The following is a 16,998-nucleotide window of genomic DNA, read 5'->3' on the forward strand; positions in this document are numbered from 1 at the left end:
ATATATATATATATATATATATATAGATGTACACATATATATACACATATATACTTGCATACATATATACACCCACACACACACACACACACACATACATAGGTGCAGGTGTGGCTGTGTGGTAAGAAACTTGGTTCCAAAACACATGGTCCTAGGTTCAGTCCCACTGTGTGGTGACTTTGCATGTGTCTTCTGCTATAGCTTCAGACCAACCAAAGCCTTGTGAGTGGATTTCATAGACAGAAACTGAAAGAAATCAATCGTATATAGATATGTATGTATATATGTAAGTGTATGTGTGTGTCTTTGTCTCTGTGTTTCTCTTTCATAACTGCTTCACAACTGCTGTTCGTTTATTTACATCCCCATAACTTACTGGTTTGAGAAGCAGAAACTGATAGAATAAGTACGAGGCTTATCAAAATAAAAAAAGCACTAGGCAGTGTCTCATATTTTTGTTTGCCTACCCAGTTGTATCTATCAATCTATCTTTGTGTGTGTGTGTGTGTGTGTGTGTATATATATATACACATATGATACATACACACACACATATATATACATGTATATGTGCATATTCATATCTATTATATAAAAGTCAATGTCTTTATGTGTGTTTGTGTGTTACTTATACATTCGAAAACTACTGCGAAATTACTTCCTAATGAAATTTGGAACATAAAATCCAAGCCTAGGGAGAATGCCGTGTAATTTCATACAATTTCATGGAGCAAAATTACTGAATGGATCCTTATGTTATTTGGAACTTAGATTCAATGCATAAGGTTGGGTATAATGCAATATGTTTGCTTTGAATTTGAGATGGCGTAAAAGGGGGCAGAACCCCCATGAAAATGCATAAATTTTCAATGTTGACACACATCAAGAAGTATTCTCAAACTTTCCACTTATCATGGGGATTCTAAGACCCCCTAATGGGGGCCTTAACTCCCAAATTTTAGTCATTTTTTATGATCCAAGACTAGGTCAAAAGTACTGAATGAATATGAAATTTGGAAATTATGTTCTATGCATAAGGGCCATAACCCCCATGAAAATTCGTATATTTTGGTTGTTGATGAAATTTTAACCATAGATATTAGACACAAATGAAGTAATATTTCTAAAAATTTCATCTTCTTAGAAGTTAGAAAGACCCCTTCATGGGGACTTAACACCCACAATTTAGTCATTTTTATCTAAGCAATGATGAATACAGTTGTACTCTTGGAAGCTGTAGGGTCACCTGAGCATAAAAAATGAACATTATTTGTAATTCAATGGTACAACACTGTAAGAGTTGGCTTTGAGATATACTTAGATTATGATTTCTGCAATATGGTGCATAAATTGTCAAGTAAATGAGAGGCATCTTTTCCTCCACTGATTCAGTTGCAAAGTATTGAGTTATATGGTTGCAGACCTCCTTTCAGTCTTTTTTTTATCACTAGGTCACACATAGTTCCCTGATGGTAACATTGATTACAAGGCCTTCCCAGATGAGTGACTGGTTATTCAAAGACATTTATAGATTGTAAATTTATTCTGTCCAGTTACCTATCGGCATAGTGGTCATTTGCAAACTCCAGAGGTGACACTTTCATTTCTTCTTAGCCCTCACTTCACACAGTTGTTAATGTTTATTTGAGTTGGGTCACGCCCTTCCAATTGTTATAGGTCCATAATGCATCTTATGGCTGTGCCTGTATGGTGAGGAATCCTACATTGGGAGTGGTAACGACTAGGGTAGGGTAGCTGACTGCTTATTGTGATCATTCATCTTTTGGTTTCCTGTAGCTTTGCTCTCTTTTACAAACCCAGTGAACATACATATATTTTCTATTTCAAAGAAATTCAAACAATAGATATAAGACTCAACTTAAAAAGATTCTCAACAATTCAACTTCTTTGGTTGACATTAAGATACCCACCGCCAATAGGGGCCTTAACTCCTACATTTTAGAGCTCCATGACCTCCATTTTTCAGGAGCAAAATCCTTTTAACAGGTTCCATAAGACTGGAATTTTGGAATCTACGCATAAAAATCAGTAATATGGGATACATGTATCATGATTAGAATTTTTTTAGGGTGTGTAAAGAGGGAAAGAACCCTCATCTGCAATTTTGATGAAATTTGAATCATAGATATTCCAGCTCATTAGAGAAAATCTAACAGAAAAGTCTAATTCTTCAATTGCATGTAACACGGGCTAGTCATTTATACAACTTTCGAGTGCCGTGGACTGAAAGAGAAATTCTTCCTATATTTTTATGAGATATGTTTTGAATCATGGGTACTTGATTTTTTTTCTTAAAGGGGAAAATTACTATTTTATTTAAAGTACAATATCTTTATCATCTTAATCAAAAGGCAGAAAAACACAGACTATCTCATCATAGATGAAGATCAATTGCAATGGGAGGAGTTCAATCTCATAAGAATAGAAAAACAAACAACAACAAATGGAATGTACCTTATAATGAAACTTTTTTTAAGAGCATTCAAATGCCATTGCTATGTTGAAATCATTGCCTCAGTGAGGTAAATTAAGTATGTCATCAAGTACACACTGAAAGGAAATGACCAAGCTGCTGTTCAAATAAACAATGATAATGAAATTAGTCAATATCTAATGGGTAGGTATACTGGACCATCCGAAGCAGTTGCATCCATTTTAGGATATTCAATTCATGAAAGAGCACCTGCAATTGTGGGAAATGCAGGTTCATCTCTCAGATGAACAAAGAATATTGCTCAGAAATAATGAGGATATATATGGCTGTCAATGAATGACATATGAGAACAACATTAACAGAATTCTTTTCATTGTGCATCAATGATGACTTTGCGAAAACATTACTTTATGCTGAAGTACCCAAGTATTTCACTTGAAACAATAGGAACAAAGAATGGCAAAGAAGAAAGCAAGCAAAAAAGAAGTTAAAGGCCATTTGAATGTTTTCAAAGAAGAAACACTTGGTTGTGTTTATGTCGTCACACCAATGACAGGAGAACTGTGTTATTTAAGAATTTTATTGCATGAAGTTTGCACATTGACACCTTCAACTTGGAGTGGTTGTGACCCTAAAGGTCATGGCGGGTACATCTAGTATAATAGAAAATACAAAAATTGAGATTTATAGTCTTATAAATCTTTGCAACTGAAGCATCAACTTATCTCTGAAGTATAAAAACTTAGTTTTTTTTCTTGAAATTGACTGATATTACTGGTATTCAATGATATTCAATGTTGATAATTTAAAAAAAAACAAAACAAGAAAAAACTTAAAATTGAATTATTTTAAAATTGTCCAGTTTTTCTCTGTACCATGAAAAATAATTAAATGATTATCCATATATTATCTAAAAATTATTTCAAGTATCATCAGATGTACTTGGATTGAGAAAACACCAAATGAAAGATTACATGTGCTAATAAAATGTATATGTTGGTACATGTTTTTCATTTTTTTTTCATTCTTCTAGTGGTCTTCCTGGTGGTGCTGACAATGGTGAAAGAGGATACATGATGACTTTTGTTATAGCTTATATCCGGGTGAGTAGCTCTGCTACTCTTTTCTTCTTGCTTTCTTTCTTCTCTCTACTTCAATTGAGTTTGATTTTTCTTAAGCTTTTTTTAATGTTTTCTTCTTCCTTCTACTTTTTGTCAGTCATTTTAAATCCTTTTCATCTCTTTCAAACATTTTCAAATAGCCTTGCCCTAAATATTAAAAAAAAATCTTTTCTTTTGCTATCCTTTGTTATCACCACTGTTATTTATTTATTTGTTTATTTCTAGGATCTTGCTTTTGAATATTACATTGTTGCTGAATCATTTGAAACTTCTTGTCCTTGGGACAGGTAAACATAATTTCTATCCATTCTTTCATTCAACAGTTATTTTTTTAATTGTTAGTCTAACGAGGAGATAATTTTTCTTGTACCTATTTTTAGTATACCACATATAGTCCTTAGGGCAAATGCTTCTTTGCATTTTCTGTGTCTAATGTTACTTGTGGTTAACCCATAAATGGTTTTGGTTGGTGATTGGACAACAAGAACCTTGCTCAGCCAATAGGCATTACGTCAGTGTTGTATGAATTGTTTGCAGATTAGTGCCTGGAGAGAAAATATGGGTTCAAAAGAAGTTCTAGAAAGATGTAACTTTGAATAAGGAACAAAATAATTAGTACAAGGTTTGGGTCTGAGAGTAAGATAGATATGACAGACAAGAGAGGAAAAGAGACAGATCACTGAGTGGGATTCTTTGAAATTGGAATAGAATCAAAGTATGTTCAGAAGAACAAAGAACATTGTAGTAGTAGCATAAGAGACAGAGAGAGGACATAGGTGGATGTTTGGAAGGTTATTGTTTTTCTTCCTAATATCCCCTCAACTAATTTACTACTGTATGATGCTGGAATGTTGTAGAAGCATTCTGTATAAATTCACCTTCAAATAGCCCTTTCAATATAATAAGCATACGACCTTCAAATGATAGTTGACTGTTTTATATTTTTATTATAAGCTATAATTTAGCTACTATTGTTCTCTTACATAAAGGGTTTTGTAAATAATCCAGAGGAGATCCTCAGATTTTTCAATTTTAAATAGATCAGTAATTAATAAGTTATAATTAACAACATTTTTCTCATCATATATTAGTATTCTGTCTTGCATAGCAAAATTGATACTGGTGTTGGTGCCACATAAAAAGCACTTGTGCTGGTGGAATGTTAAAAGCACTGTTGCTGGTGCCACATAAAAAGCACCTAGTACATCCTGTAGGGTGGTTGGCATTTGGGAAGACATCCAGCTAAAGAAACCATGCTATAGAAACCAAAACAGAACAAGCAATGGAGTCTGGTGCACTCTTCAGCCTTACCAGCTCTGGTCAAACCATCCAACCCATTTTAAAACTTGGGATGTTTTAAAGGTCAGTTTCATGGTGTTTAGAAGATGAGAGATAACTCTTGAAATCTTAACAGATCTTAAACTGAAAACTTATAAGCTGATAGTCTCAAACCATAACCATATGTCCAGTTTATGCATCACCAGTCATTCTTTCATTTTTCCATGCTAGCATAGGTCAAACAAGTACTAAATATTGAAGCATTTTTTTACAGCCAGATTCTCTTTCTGTTACTAACCCATATCTGTTTTTCAAGTAAAGAAGTTTTGATTCTGTTTGGCTTTAAAAGAGCAAGTGGAAAAATTTGTTAGCTGAAAATGCCAACAAACGGGTGCAGGCATGGCTGTGTGGTAAGAAGCTTGCTTCACAACTACATGGATCCAGGGTCAGTCCCACTGCATGGCACCTTGGACAAGTGTCTTCTACTATAGCCTCAGGGTGACCAAAACCTTATAAGTGGATGTGGTAGACAGAAACTGAAAGAAGCCTGTTGTGTGTGTGTGTGTGTGTATGGGTAACTGGGAATTCCTGTGGGATAACTTGCTGAGTGCCACAGACCAAATCTGTGGCTGGTGCAAAGTCCCTTCTAGACCTAGGATAACATGGTGGGGAAACAATACTGTAGACAGGGCTATTAGAGCAAAGAAACAGGCCTGGAAGGCCTAGAAGAGTGGGGGCAGCAGGAAATTGTATTAGATAGCCAGAAGGAAAGCTAGGAGACAAGTATATCTAACCGAGGGAGAAGCAGAAAAGAAGTTTGCCTTTGTTCAGCGCCATGAGGACCAACGAACTGAAGTATTTCGGATTGCAAGACAATGTGTGAGAGAAAATTGTGATGTCACAGGTGATTAATGTGTCTGCATGGATGATGGTGCACTTGCTTTTAACGAGTCTGCGCAGAAAGAGGCTTGGAGATGCCATTATGAAAGGCTGATGAACGTGGAGAATGAATGGGAGGAGAAAAGTCTGCCAAATGTTGACCCAACAGAGCGACCAGATATTCGAATTGACAGTACCCTGATAGATAAAGCAATTAAGGATATGAAGACAGGAAAAGCCGCCTGGCCTATCAGGAATCACCACTGAGGTGCTTAAAATATCTGGCAGTGTGGGTTATGATCTAGTCACCTGTATTGTGAATCAGGTGGTTCATGAAAGAGTCACACACAATGACTGGTGTAGCAGCTCCATAGTCAACTGCTGCAAAGGTAAAGGCGATGCCTTAGATAGAAATAATTACAGTGGTATCAAATTGTTGGATCAGGTGATGAAAGTTATGGAGAGAGTCATAGCCCAACTAAGGGAGAGAGTTAGTCTAAATGAGATACAGTTTGGGTTTGTGCCAGGTCGAAGCACTACTGATGCTATATTTCTGGTAAGGCAACTGCAGGAGAAATACCTAGCCAAAGATAAACCTCTGTACTTGGCTTTTATTGACTTTGAGAAAGCTTTTGACAGAGTCCCCCGATCCCTTATCTGGTGGTCAATGCAGAAACTAGGAGTAGACAAGTGATTGGTAGAGCTGTACAAGCCTTTTACAGGGACATCATGAATAGGATGAGGGCGGGCAATGAGTACAGCAAAGAATTCAGGGTACAAGTAGGGGTTCATTAAGGATCGGTGCTCAGTCCCGTCTTGTTCATCATAGTCTTCCAGGCAATAACTGAGAAATTCAAGACAGGCTACCCCTGGGAGCTCCTTTATACTGATGACCTCGCTCTTATAGCTGAATCACTACATGAACTAGAGAAGAAGTTTCAGGTATGGAAGCAAGGTCTAGAATCAAAGGGCCTTAAGGTTAACCTAGCGAAAACCAAAGTCATAGTAAGTAGGAAGGGAGACAAATCACAAATCCCCTCAATCTGTAGAAAAGGAGTAGGTAGAAATTCCATAAGATGTACCCAGTATAAACTTTGGATACACAAAAGGTGCAGCGACATCAAAGGAAGGTTGACAGAGAAACTATCCTTTGTATGTTGGAGGTGTACAAGGCATAATAAATGCTGAACGTGTGCGGAAAATAGACTCCATTAACTACCAAGGGGGCAAGCTAGAGGCAGTAGATACCTTCTGTTATCAAGGTGACAAGGTTAGTAGCGGAGGTGGATGTTCTGAGAGTGTAGCTGTGAGAATAAGATTAGGTTGGGCAAAGTTCGGAGAGCTCCTAACCCTGCTGGCAACAAAGGACCTCTCTCTGAGTGACAGGTAGATTGTTTGATGCCTGTGTGCAAACAGCTATGCTAGACAGCAGTGAAACATGGGCTGTGACAGCCAAGGACATGCGTAGGCTTGAAAGAAATGAAGGCAGTATGCTTCGTTGGATGTACAGTGCCAGTATGCATGTTCAACAGAGTGTAAGCATCTTGAGAGAAAAGTTAGGCATAAGAGGAACCAGATGTAGTGTGCAAGGGAGGCGACTGCGCTGCTATGGTCATGTGATGCGTATGGACGAGGACAGCTGTGTAAAGAAGTGCTGATCTTTAACTGTGGAAGGAACCTATGTTAGAGGTAGACCCAGGAAGACATGGGACGAGGTAGTGAAGCATGATCTTTGAACCTTGAACCTCACAGAGGCAATGACTAGTGACCGAGACCTTTGGTGATGTGCTCTGCTTAAGAGGACTTGTCAAGCTAAACACAACCATGCTGGTGGTACATAAGAAAATTAACCTTGAATGTTGGGCGTCATGGAGGCAAGGTAGCTGAGTTCGATTTGAGTGTTGGGCCTGGGCCTCACGGAGGCAAAGCGGCTGAGTTCTTTTCAAGCATTGGGCCTCATGGAGGCTAGTGGCTGAGTTCCTTTCTAGTGTTGGACTTCACGGAGGCAGGGTGGCTGAGTTCCTTTGAGCTTTGGGCCTTATGGAGGCAAATGGCTGAGTCCATTTCAAGTGTTGGGCCTCACAGAGGCAAGGTGGCTGAGTTCTTTTCGAGTGTTGGGCCTTATGGAAGCAACGACCAAGACCTTTGGCATTATGTCGTGCTTGGGAAGAAGACCCATAAAGCTGAGCAAAATCACAGTCGTGGTAGATATTAGTGTCACACAAATAGGACCTGTGCTGGTGGCACGTAAAAACACCCATTACACTTTTGGAGTGGTTGGCGTTAGAAAGGGCATCCAGTCATAGAAAGCCATGCCAAATCAGACTGGAGTCTGGTGCAGCCTTCCAGTGTGACAGCCCAGTCAAACCATCCAACCTATGCCAGCATGGACAACGGACATTAAATGATGATGATGATGATGATGATATATGTATATATATACTAGTGGGACCTATGGAAATTCCATGGAATGGAAAAAATTAAGAGGACCTATTTAAGGGAGGGAGGATGATTTGCATTTTTATAGCATTCTTAATCAAGCTTTCTTTAAATATTCTTGACGTTCGTCTACATTCATTTCCTCATGTCTCTGTCAGTGTTGGCTTTTACCTCTTTTTATTATATTTTCTCGCTGTTTCTCTCTGATCCATGCTCTATATCTGCGCATTCTCTCTGAGGCATCTTGCAAACATGTTTCTTGTGAATCCAGAGTTTAGGTTAAATTAACCCTTATAAACAAATATCAATTTTTTATGTGAGTAGACGATAAATAATTGCAATTATAAAAAAAAATTAGCTCAATATGAAAAACTACTTTTCACTATCAACACACCACCACCACCATCACTATCTGCCTCTTTCTCTCTCTCTCTCTGAATATAACTGCCTCCCCTGTCCATCTCTCTCTATCCACCTTTTCCTTCAGCTAACTTTTTAACCATGTAATAAGCATTCCTTCCCCACGCCACTGCACGTTGTTAACACTTCTCTCTCCCTCTTTTTCTCTCATTCTTCACTTCTACCTTCAGCTGAGCATGTGACCATTTGGCCCAAGTGTATTAGTATAAATCACCTTTCTCGACTTCTTCCTCTCATCTTTCTTTACTGTTCTCTCCTCTCTTTCTCTCTCTCTCTCTCTCTCACACTTACTCCACCTCACTCACTCCACCCCCACCTCTCTAACTAATGTATAATGGGCAAATGAACAAGCAGATTATTATATATGTGTATGAGTGTGTGTGTGTGTGTGTGTGTGTGTCCTTATGTCTGTGTTTGTCCCCTCTCCCACTACTTGACAACTGATATTGGTGTGTTTACATCCCTGTAACTGAGCAGTTTGGCAAAAGGGACCAATAGAATAAATACCAGGCTTAACAAAAACATAAGTACTGGGGATGATAAATTCAACTAAAGATTCTTCAAGATACAGCCCCAGCATGGCCACAGTCTAATGACTGAGACAGAAAAACAAGAGAAACACTGCCTATCCGTCTGTGTGTAATTTCCATCTACCAAATTTGCTCATAAGTCACTGGTCAGCTGGAATTATTGTAGTAAAAGACACTGTTTGGAGTGCTATGTAGTAGGAATGAACCAGAAACTGGCAAACTTCTTGTCCACACAGCCATATCTGTGCCATGCATGTATTTATTGTATGTTTGAGTTGTGTGTGATGGAGAGAAAGAACCCATGACTGGGTGGAGTTAGTGTGTTAAGATACTTTGAGCTGATGTAGATATGTAGTGTGTGTGTGTGTGTGTGTGTGTGTGTGTGTGTTTTGAGTACAGTCCTACTTGTCAACGTGTCATGTCTAAATATTTCGTGGTGAGGTTGTATTAAAATGTGAAAACTCAAGCAAAAGATAACAGAAAGAAAAGTAAATGTTTACTATTTTTTCATATAATTATAGAGTTATTGACCTTTGCCGTAATGTCAAACATCGAGTGTACAAAGAGTGCAAAGAGAGAGGAATACAGTGGCCTCCTTATATAACATGTCGGTGAGTATCCCTGCTACTTCTGTCATTCAGTATTGATAATGTACATTTGTTAGAAAAATCCCTTGATCTGTTGGCCTCTGTTAAACTCTGGATGAGTAGTTGGTTCTAGCTACAACATTTGTAATATATAAACATTATGCACTTTTTTTTTCTAATAGTTTAGTTGACCTTTATAAATTGTTTAAGATGGTGAGATTGATGCAGTTGATAGTTGTCAATGACAGAAGGAAAAACGTAGGTGAAGAGGGAATTCTAGAGTTCTGATGCTCTGGGAGGAGACTTGGGGAAAAACGTTTTATGCAGGTTCCGAGGGAAGTTGGGGAGATAGTATGAGTGCAAGAAAATAACATCAGAATAGTGTATTTTGCACCAAAAGCCAATATGAGAGTTTCTCTCATGGTATCTATCTCAGTATAGTTTGTTCTAACAGAACATCCACATTTAAGTGGGGATAAATATTAAAAGCGTCCCATTATCATCGTAGAGTAATTCATCTTTTAAGGTCTGTTAGACAGATCTACAATATAGCATTGTTTTCTTGTTACACTTTATCACATTTATGAGACAACAAAAAAGATGAAACAATATTGCAATTCAACTCTGCATTCCCCAAACAACACATGTCTTATTAGGGCAGGTGCAACAGTCCTCCTCTTCCCACCAAATTACTCTTACTTCACACTTACATACCACAATTATTTGGCAAACGGTTTCCCACCTTTTCTCACCCACCTGCTAATTATCATCATAAACCACATCCTTATCAATAAAGGAAACAAAATGACTTTTACAAACTTCAAATATGTAGAAACAGAACCAAAAATTTTAGATTTCAGCAACATGACAGTCATTAACAAAGATACTATTGTTACATACATTCAACAAAACAATTACAGATACAGCTAAAAAAAAACATATCACACAAAACAACATTGAAAATACAATCATATTCACATACAGAAATAACCAACTTCACAAAATACAATCATATTCACATACAGAAATAACCAACTTCACAAAATTGATAGAAAATATATAAAGCTTAAACACAATATACCAAAAACTACAGATAACTGAAATAAAGTCAACATCGAACAACTAAACAAACAAATAACAATAACAAAAGTAATAAATTATAGGAAAACAGAAAACTGACAAATATTTAGTGAACATACTCTACAAAACCAACAGTAAAATACTATATAGAGTAATTTGTGCGATATTTATTACAAATTATTATTCGTCACTGTTTAGTGGATGTTGACAGTTATGCCCCTTTGTGCGGGAAGTTCTGTTCACTGCTGTAACTGTTAATGCTTAGATATCAAGTTTCCACTGATATCAATGTTAGATATCAACTCTCCTAAAAAAAAGAAAGGTACAGCTGAGTTTGAATAATTGATTTGTCTCTTATGCCTGATACAATATCAAGCAACTTAACCACTAGTACATTTATTTCACAATATTTAGCATCTACAATAACAGTCACATGACATTCAATGTCACAATAACAACTTCATATAATATACCTATATGGTAACATCACACAAGCACCCTTATCAGGTTTTTCTCAAAATTGAACTCCTGGTAACCATATGAAAAATCCAAGAACAGAAGACAAAAATATGCATTGTCCATCCAAAATAGGATTTTGATTCCTTCATTACATCAGACACTCGAGAAAGAAATCTAAAATTCCAAAAGTCTCAAGGCCAAGCAAAATCATAAAACATACACCTAAAACACCGAAGGTTTGAAAGAACCACTACTGTCAGCTACATCTGCTAGTATTTGTATCAACATTGTAAAATTCTCAGATCCTGGAAGCTGGTCAAAATTTTCTCAATTTTGAACTGCACTGAAAATTGAAGTGATGTAACATCATACAGATGCATCAACCTTCTCTGCACATTCTCAAAACTTCTAGAAAGACTAACCCATTACATCATACATCCATATATATTCTTCTGTAAAAACGACACAAATTCACTCTGCTATACCGAATCCCCAATGCAGAAAATACATATTGTCTTTAATAAAAGAAAAGAAGAGAAAACTCACTTGTATATTTGTATCATACATCGTCACCATCACCATCACCACCACCACCACCGGTGGTGGTGGTGGTGATGGTGATGTGCCCCTTGGATATACGAGGGGCACAGTTTATTACTGCAACAAGCTTCAACCTTAATAATACCTATCACAACATGAAAAATCACTGCCAAACATCCCAGACATGACATCCAGGAGCTCTGCTACAATAGTCTAAAAATACTATGTATCCTACTCAATCAGTATGGTTAGAGAAATAAATCTATTATCAGACCTCATTATTTGGCTGAGTACTTTTGTGCCTAGGACTATTGGATTAAGATGACTTGGGGCTATACAATGACAGCATCTTGAGTGTACTAGGACTGCTTAATCTGGGCAGATCTGGGGTTACATAAGAACAACAATTGAAATAGCCACCACATGGCTATACATTTAAGTAATCCCCATATAGCGACACAATATGAACCAAGGAGTGAGTCTCTATGCTTGCTCTATTGGAAATAGCCTACCTGAACATGTGAGAAATGCAGTTCCCTGAATTCATATTCTTCCATCCCTTAGAAAATAAAGACTCTTTTATGAACTAAATGTATGGTGCTTGATATTATATCTGGTATAAGAGATTACCCAACAACACCTGGTCAGGACATAAATAGCTAGAATCAATTACGGTGTTGAAGATAAGGAATGTAACTGTCAACATTCAGCTGGAAGTGAAAACTATTAATTTGTTAAATGGTTCCACATTCTTCCCCACTCTTCTGACATTTCTTGAGGAGCCTGGTTATAGTTCTACCACCAGTGCATCTTATAAATTCTACTCAATCAGTGACTGATATAGGTATTAGTAGCAGTAGTGACATATGGCTGATCATGAGGATATGGCTACTGAAGGGTTTTGCTGTAATCTCCAGCATTGATGCTGACTGGATTGATAGAAGAGCTAACATGGTGTTAATATCAGAGCAGTTCCAAATACAGCAATCTCTATTACTTAGGATAGAGCAGGGATGAGCAACTTTTCATTAGCTGGGGGCTGCATCGTACCATTTCCATGTGGGAGAGGGCTGCATGATAAAACACATACATAAAATATTACTTGCCCACTTTACACTGAATTTTTAGCAGTTCTTAATTTTATCTGTCTTAGTACGAAAGTTTATTTGTCTTAGTATGAAATCTTATTTGTCTTAGTATGAAATCTTATTTGTCTTAGTATGAAATTAGTAACCTAGAAATTTGTCGAGGACTGCACAACATGTTGAGGGCCACAGGTTGCCCATGTATAGGACAGAGCATAGCTCTTGTTGTTGGTGCCCAGGTCTGTATCACATGTATATATATATCCTATATTAAAGTGCTCTGTAGAATATAACATTGCACTGATATGTTAGTCTTTTGTTGGATATAAAATTGTGTATGTTAGATGTACTAATGAATATTCTGCTGTTTACAGAGTTACACAAACCTATGATTGTGGTGCATGTGTTTACTTTTACTTTGCCTACAACTACCGAGGTGTGAGCAATCCTGTCCAGACTTATGAAGAAATTGAGGTCAGTATTTGTGCTTCATTTCATTTTCTTTCTTTATTTTTAATATATCACTGAAAATATTGATATTGCTGTTTTGTAGTATTGATGGTTTTGAAATGGTTGAACATGTGGGAACTGTATGGATGATTGCAGACAGCAGTTTCGAAGGGAGCACTTTCAGTTGAAAATATTTAGTAATGGATGTTAAATGATGATGATGATGGTTGCGGTGGCAGTGGCGCTGCTACTACTACTATTTACTAGAATTTTCATGGATTTATGTTTTCCATTACATGCCTATAATCCAGTTTTTAGGGACTGAAAAACATGGAAAATTACATAAGATGAATCTGATAATCTAGTTTATAATTTATTGTGGTTTACAATGGATAGTGAAAAAACCACGAAAGGCTGACAAATCTCATGCAGGATATTACATATTGGTTTAAATTTTTGGCACAAGGCCAGCAATTTCGAGGTAGCAGTAAGTCAATTACATCAACCCCAGTACTCAACTGGTACTTATTTTATTGATCCTGAAAGGATGAAAGGCAAAGTTGACCTTGGCGGAATTTGAACTCAGAATGTAAAGATGGATGAAATTCTGCTAAGCATTTGCCCAGCATGCTAATGAGTCTGCCAACACACTGCCTTATGGGATATTACATATTGAATGTACTCTAATGCTGTTGTTCCCTTCACACTGATCTAATCATTCACAAATGAACAGGAAAAATTCAGAACATTGCTAACCTTGTGACTATAGAGTGTTGTTATTTGATAAAGATAGTATTGTCAAGGTGATGGAAAATGTGCCTGCTATCAGTTGACTTGTGCTGAAAATTCAATCATTGGTGAAGGGATTGATTACAGATCACGAACATGGAATATAGTGAAGCCATGCATAACCTCTCAGTTGAGTAGTTTCATTCAATGAAGATTATTGAGTGTGTTGAATTTTGACTTATTGGATTGTATCTTAGTTATGTTTATTATGTTTACTCATACAGTTCTGGACAGAAGTAAATATGAGGCTAGTGTGAGTGAAACTGGTACAAATACAACAACCACACAATTACTGAATGATAGATTTGGGTCCAACAGATTTGCCTGTATGGTATTCACAGATTCAACTTGTGACATTTTTATATCTAAGGAACTTTTCTCTTTACATAAACTTATTTATTTGAGGCATGTGTGTGTGGCTGTGTAGGAAGAATTTTGCTTCCCAACCACACAGTTTCAGGTACAGCCCCACTGTGTCTTCTATAGCTTTGGGCCTACCAAAGCTTTGTGTGTGTCTGTGTTTGTCCCCCACCACTGCATGACAACTGGTGCTGGTGTGTTTACATCTCCATAACTTAGTGGTTCAGCAAAAGAGACTGATAAAATAAGTACCAGGCTTAAAACGAAAATAAGTAGTGAGGCCCCAGCATGGCCACAGTCTAATGACTGAAACAAGTAAAAGATAAAAGGGGAAAGGTATCTATTGGGTCGTCTCATAAATAATGCGGATTTTTCAATTGTATGAACTAAAAGTCAGAGGAGGATGGGATAAACTACCTGCATCAATTTGCTATAAAAGCAGGTAGTAATTTTACCTTTGTACTTATTCGTAGTGCAAGTTTTGAAGAGTGCAGTTCGATTTTAATTTATTTTTTCAAAGCAATAATGGAAGTGACAAAAAAGCTTATTCAGTATATTTTGCTTTAGGAGTTAAATTAAGGCAACAATGCAATGGAAAGTGCAAGGAATATTAATGCAGTATATGGGGATTGGACAATATGCATAAGTCAATGTCAACAGTGGGTCCAGAAATTTTGAGCCAGAAACTACAGCCTAGAAGATGAGCCTCATATAAGAAGATCTGTAGAGCTTTTGGACTGAATAGTGGCTGGTGACAAGCAGTGGGTTCTCTATAAAAATGTCAAGCACCAAAGACAGTGGGTAGGGAAAGGAGAAACACTGGCACTCCAGGCTAAAAAAAGTCTTCACCCACATAAGGTATTGTTATCTTTTTGGTGGGATGCGAAAGGTTTAGTCTACTTTGAACTGTTAAACCCAAACCAAACAATAACAAAGGAGATCTACTGCAAGCAGCTTGAGCGGCTTAAGTCAGGGCTAGAAGGAAAACGACCATCTTTGGTTTCAAGACAAAAGGTGGTCTTCCATCAGGATAATGTTTGGCCACATACAGCGAGGATGACATTCTAAAGGCTGGAGTAGTTTCAATGGGAAACAGTGCCCCACCCATGACATTCACTGGACATTGCCCCATCTGATTATCATTTATTCTGCAGTCTTCAAAATCATTTGGATGGAAAAAATATGAATTCTGTAGACGAAGTCAGAACAGTACTGGAGGAGTATTTTTTGTCACGGACAAGTGAATTTTGGAAGAAGAACCTTGCAAATCTACCAGATAGATGGAAGAGCATTGTAGAAAAGGAAGGAGAGTATATTTTAGATTAAAAAAGAACTTCGTTTATCTTAATTTTCAAAAGTAAAAGAAGTATAAAAAAAAGCACGTTATTTATGGGATGACCCCATATTTATTTTTTACTTCAAGAGTGATATCTAGCATGTTCTTTTTGTTGTATTTACTGTCACCCATTGTTCTTTGTGTATGTGGATTTTTTTACTTGTAATTGCTTCACTATTACTTTAAAGTTTGCTGTTAGCATTTCCTCTTTACATTAATCTATTTATCTATTTATTTTTACTTTAAGTGTAAAGCACGAAATGAAATTCTTGCTAATGCTGGTAGTATTTCCCATCATCATGGAGGTAAGTACTCTTACTTCTTTGTGTGTATTGCAGTGCAATGGTGTATGACAGTGAGAAAAGCACTCATTATACTCTGTAAAGTGGTTGGGATCGGGGCAAGTGTCTTCTACTATAGCCTTGGACTAACCAAAGCTTTGTGAGTGCATTTTGTATACTGAAACTGAAAGAAGCCTGACGTTCATGTGTATATATATATGTGTATATGGAGTAAATGGAGCAAGACCACATGAAAATAAGTGTCGCTGAAGAGGTCACAGATGTGTGATGAAAGATTTCCGGACAATAGACATGAGTTAAAATAATAAAATAAGAACAGTAATAAATGAATGAAGAAGAAATATATAGTGTGTGTGTTTATTTGGCAAAAAAAAAAAAAAATTACCATGATAGATTGCTGACCACTACACACATTTTTTCTCTCTCCTTTTTGTTTCTCTCCTTTTTTTTTCTCTCCTTTTTTTTTCCTCTCCTTGTTTCTCTCCTTGTTTCTTTCCGTAGGCTCGAAACGTTGAAGACTTTCTCAGTTTCTGAGTGTTATATATCTATTTGTTTTCAACACCACCTGTCTTCGTCTGTTGCTTTTTGTGAATTCTCCCTATATATATACTCTTTTACTCTTTTACTTGTTTCAGTCTTTTGACTGTGGCCATGCTGGAGCACCGCCTTTAGTCGAGCAAATCGACCCCAGGACTTATTCTTTGGAAGCCTAGAACTTATTCTTTCGGTCTCTTTTGCCGAACCGCTAAGTTACGGGGACATAAACACACCAGCATCGGTTGTCAAGCGATGTTGGGGGGACAAACACAGACATACAAACACATACACACATACATATATATATATACATATATACGACAGGCTTCTTTCAGTTTCCGTCTACCAAAT

General features: G+C 37.0%; 1 protein-coding gene across 1 annotated transcript in view; it reads left to right on the forward strand.

The window, feature by feature from the left end:
• Positions 1–16,998, forward strand: part of LOC106871118 (alkyldihydroxyacetonephosphate synthase, peroxisomal) — an 85,881-nt gene that overhangs the window by 65,393 nt on the left and 3,490 nt on the right. The window contains exons 15-19 of the mRNA XM_014917430.2: positions 3,489–3,558; positions 3,802–3,863; positions 9,644–9,733; positions 13,248–13,347; positions 16,056–16,113. Coding sequence (XP_014772916.1) covers positions 3,489–3,558; positions 3,802–3,863; positions 9,644–9,733; positions 13,248–13,347; positions 16,056–16,113 — 380 coding nt within the window. The remainder of the gene's footprint in view (positions 1–3,488; positions 3,559–3,801; positions 3,864–9,643; positions 9,734–13,247; positions 13,348–16,055; positions 16,114–16,998) is intronic.

Source organism: Octopus bimaculoides, chromosome 17, assembly GCF_001194135.2.
Source record: "Octopus bimaculoides isolate UCB-OBI-ISO-001 chromosome 17, ASM119413v2, whole genome shotgun sequence".
Classification (NCBI taxonomy): Eukaryota; Metazoa; Mollusca; class Cephalopoda; order Octopoda; family Octopodidae; genus Octopus; species Octopus bimaculoides.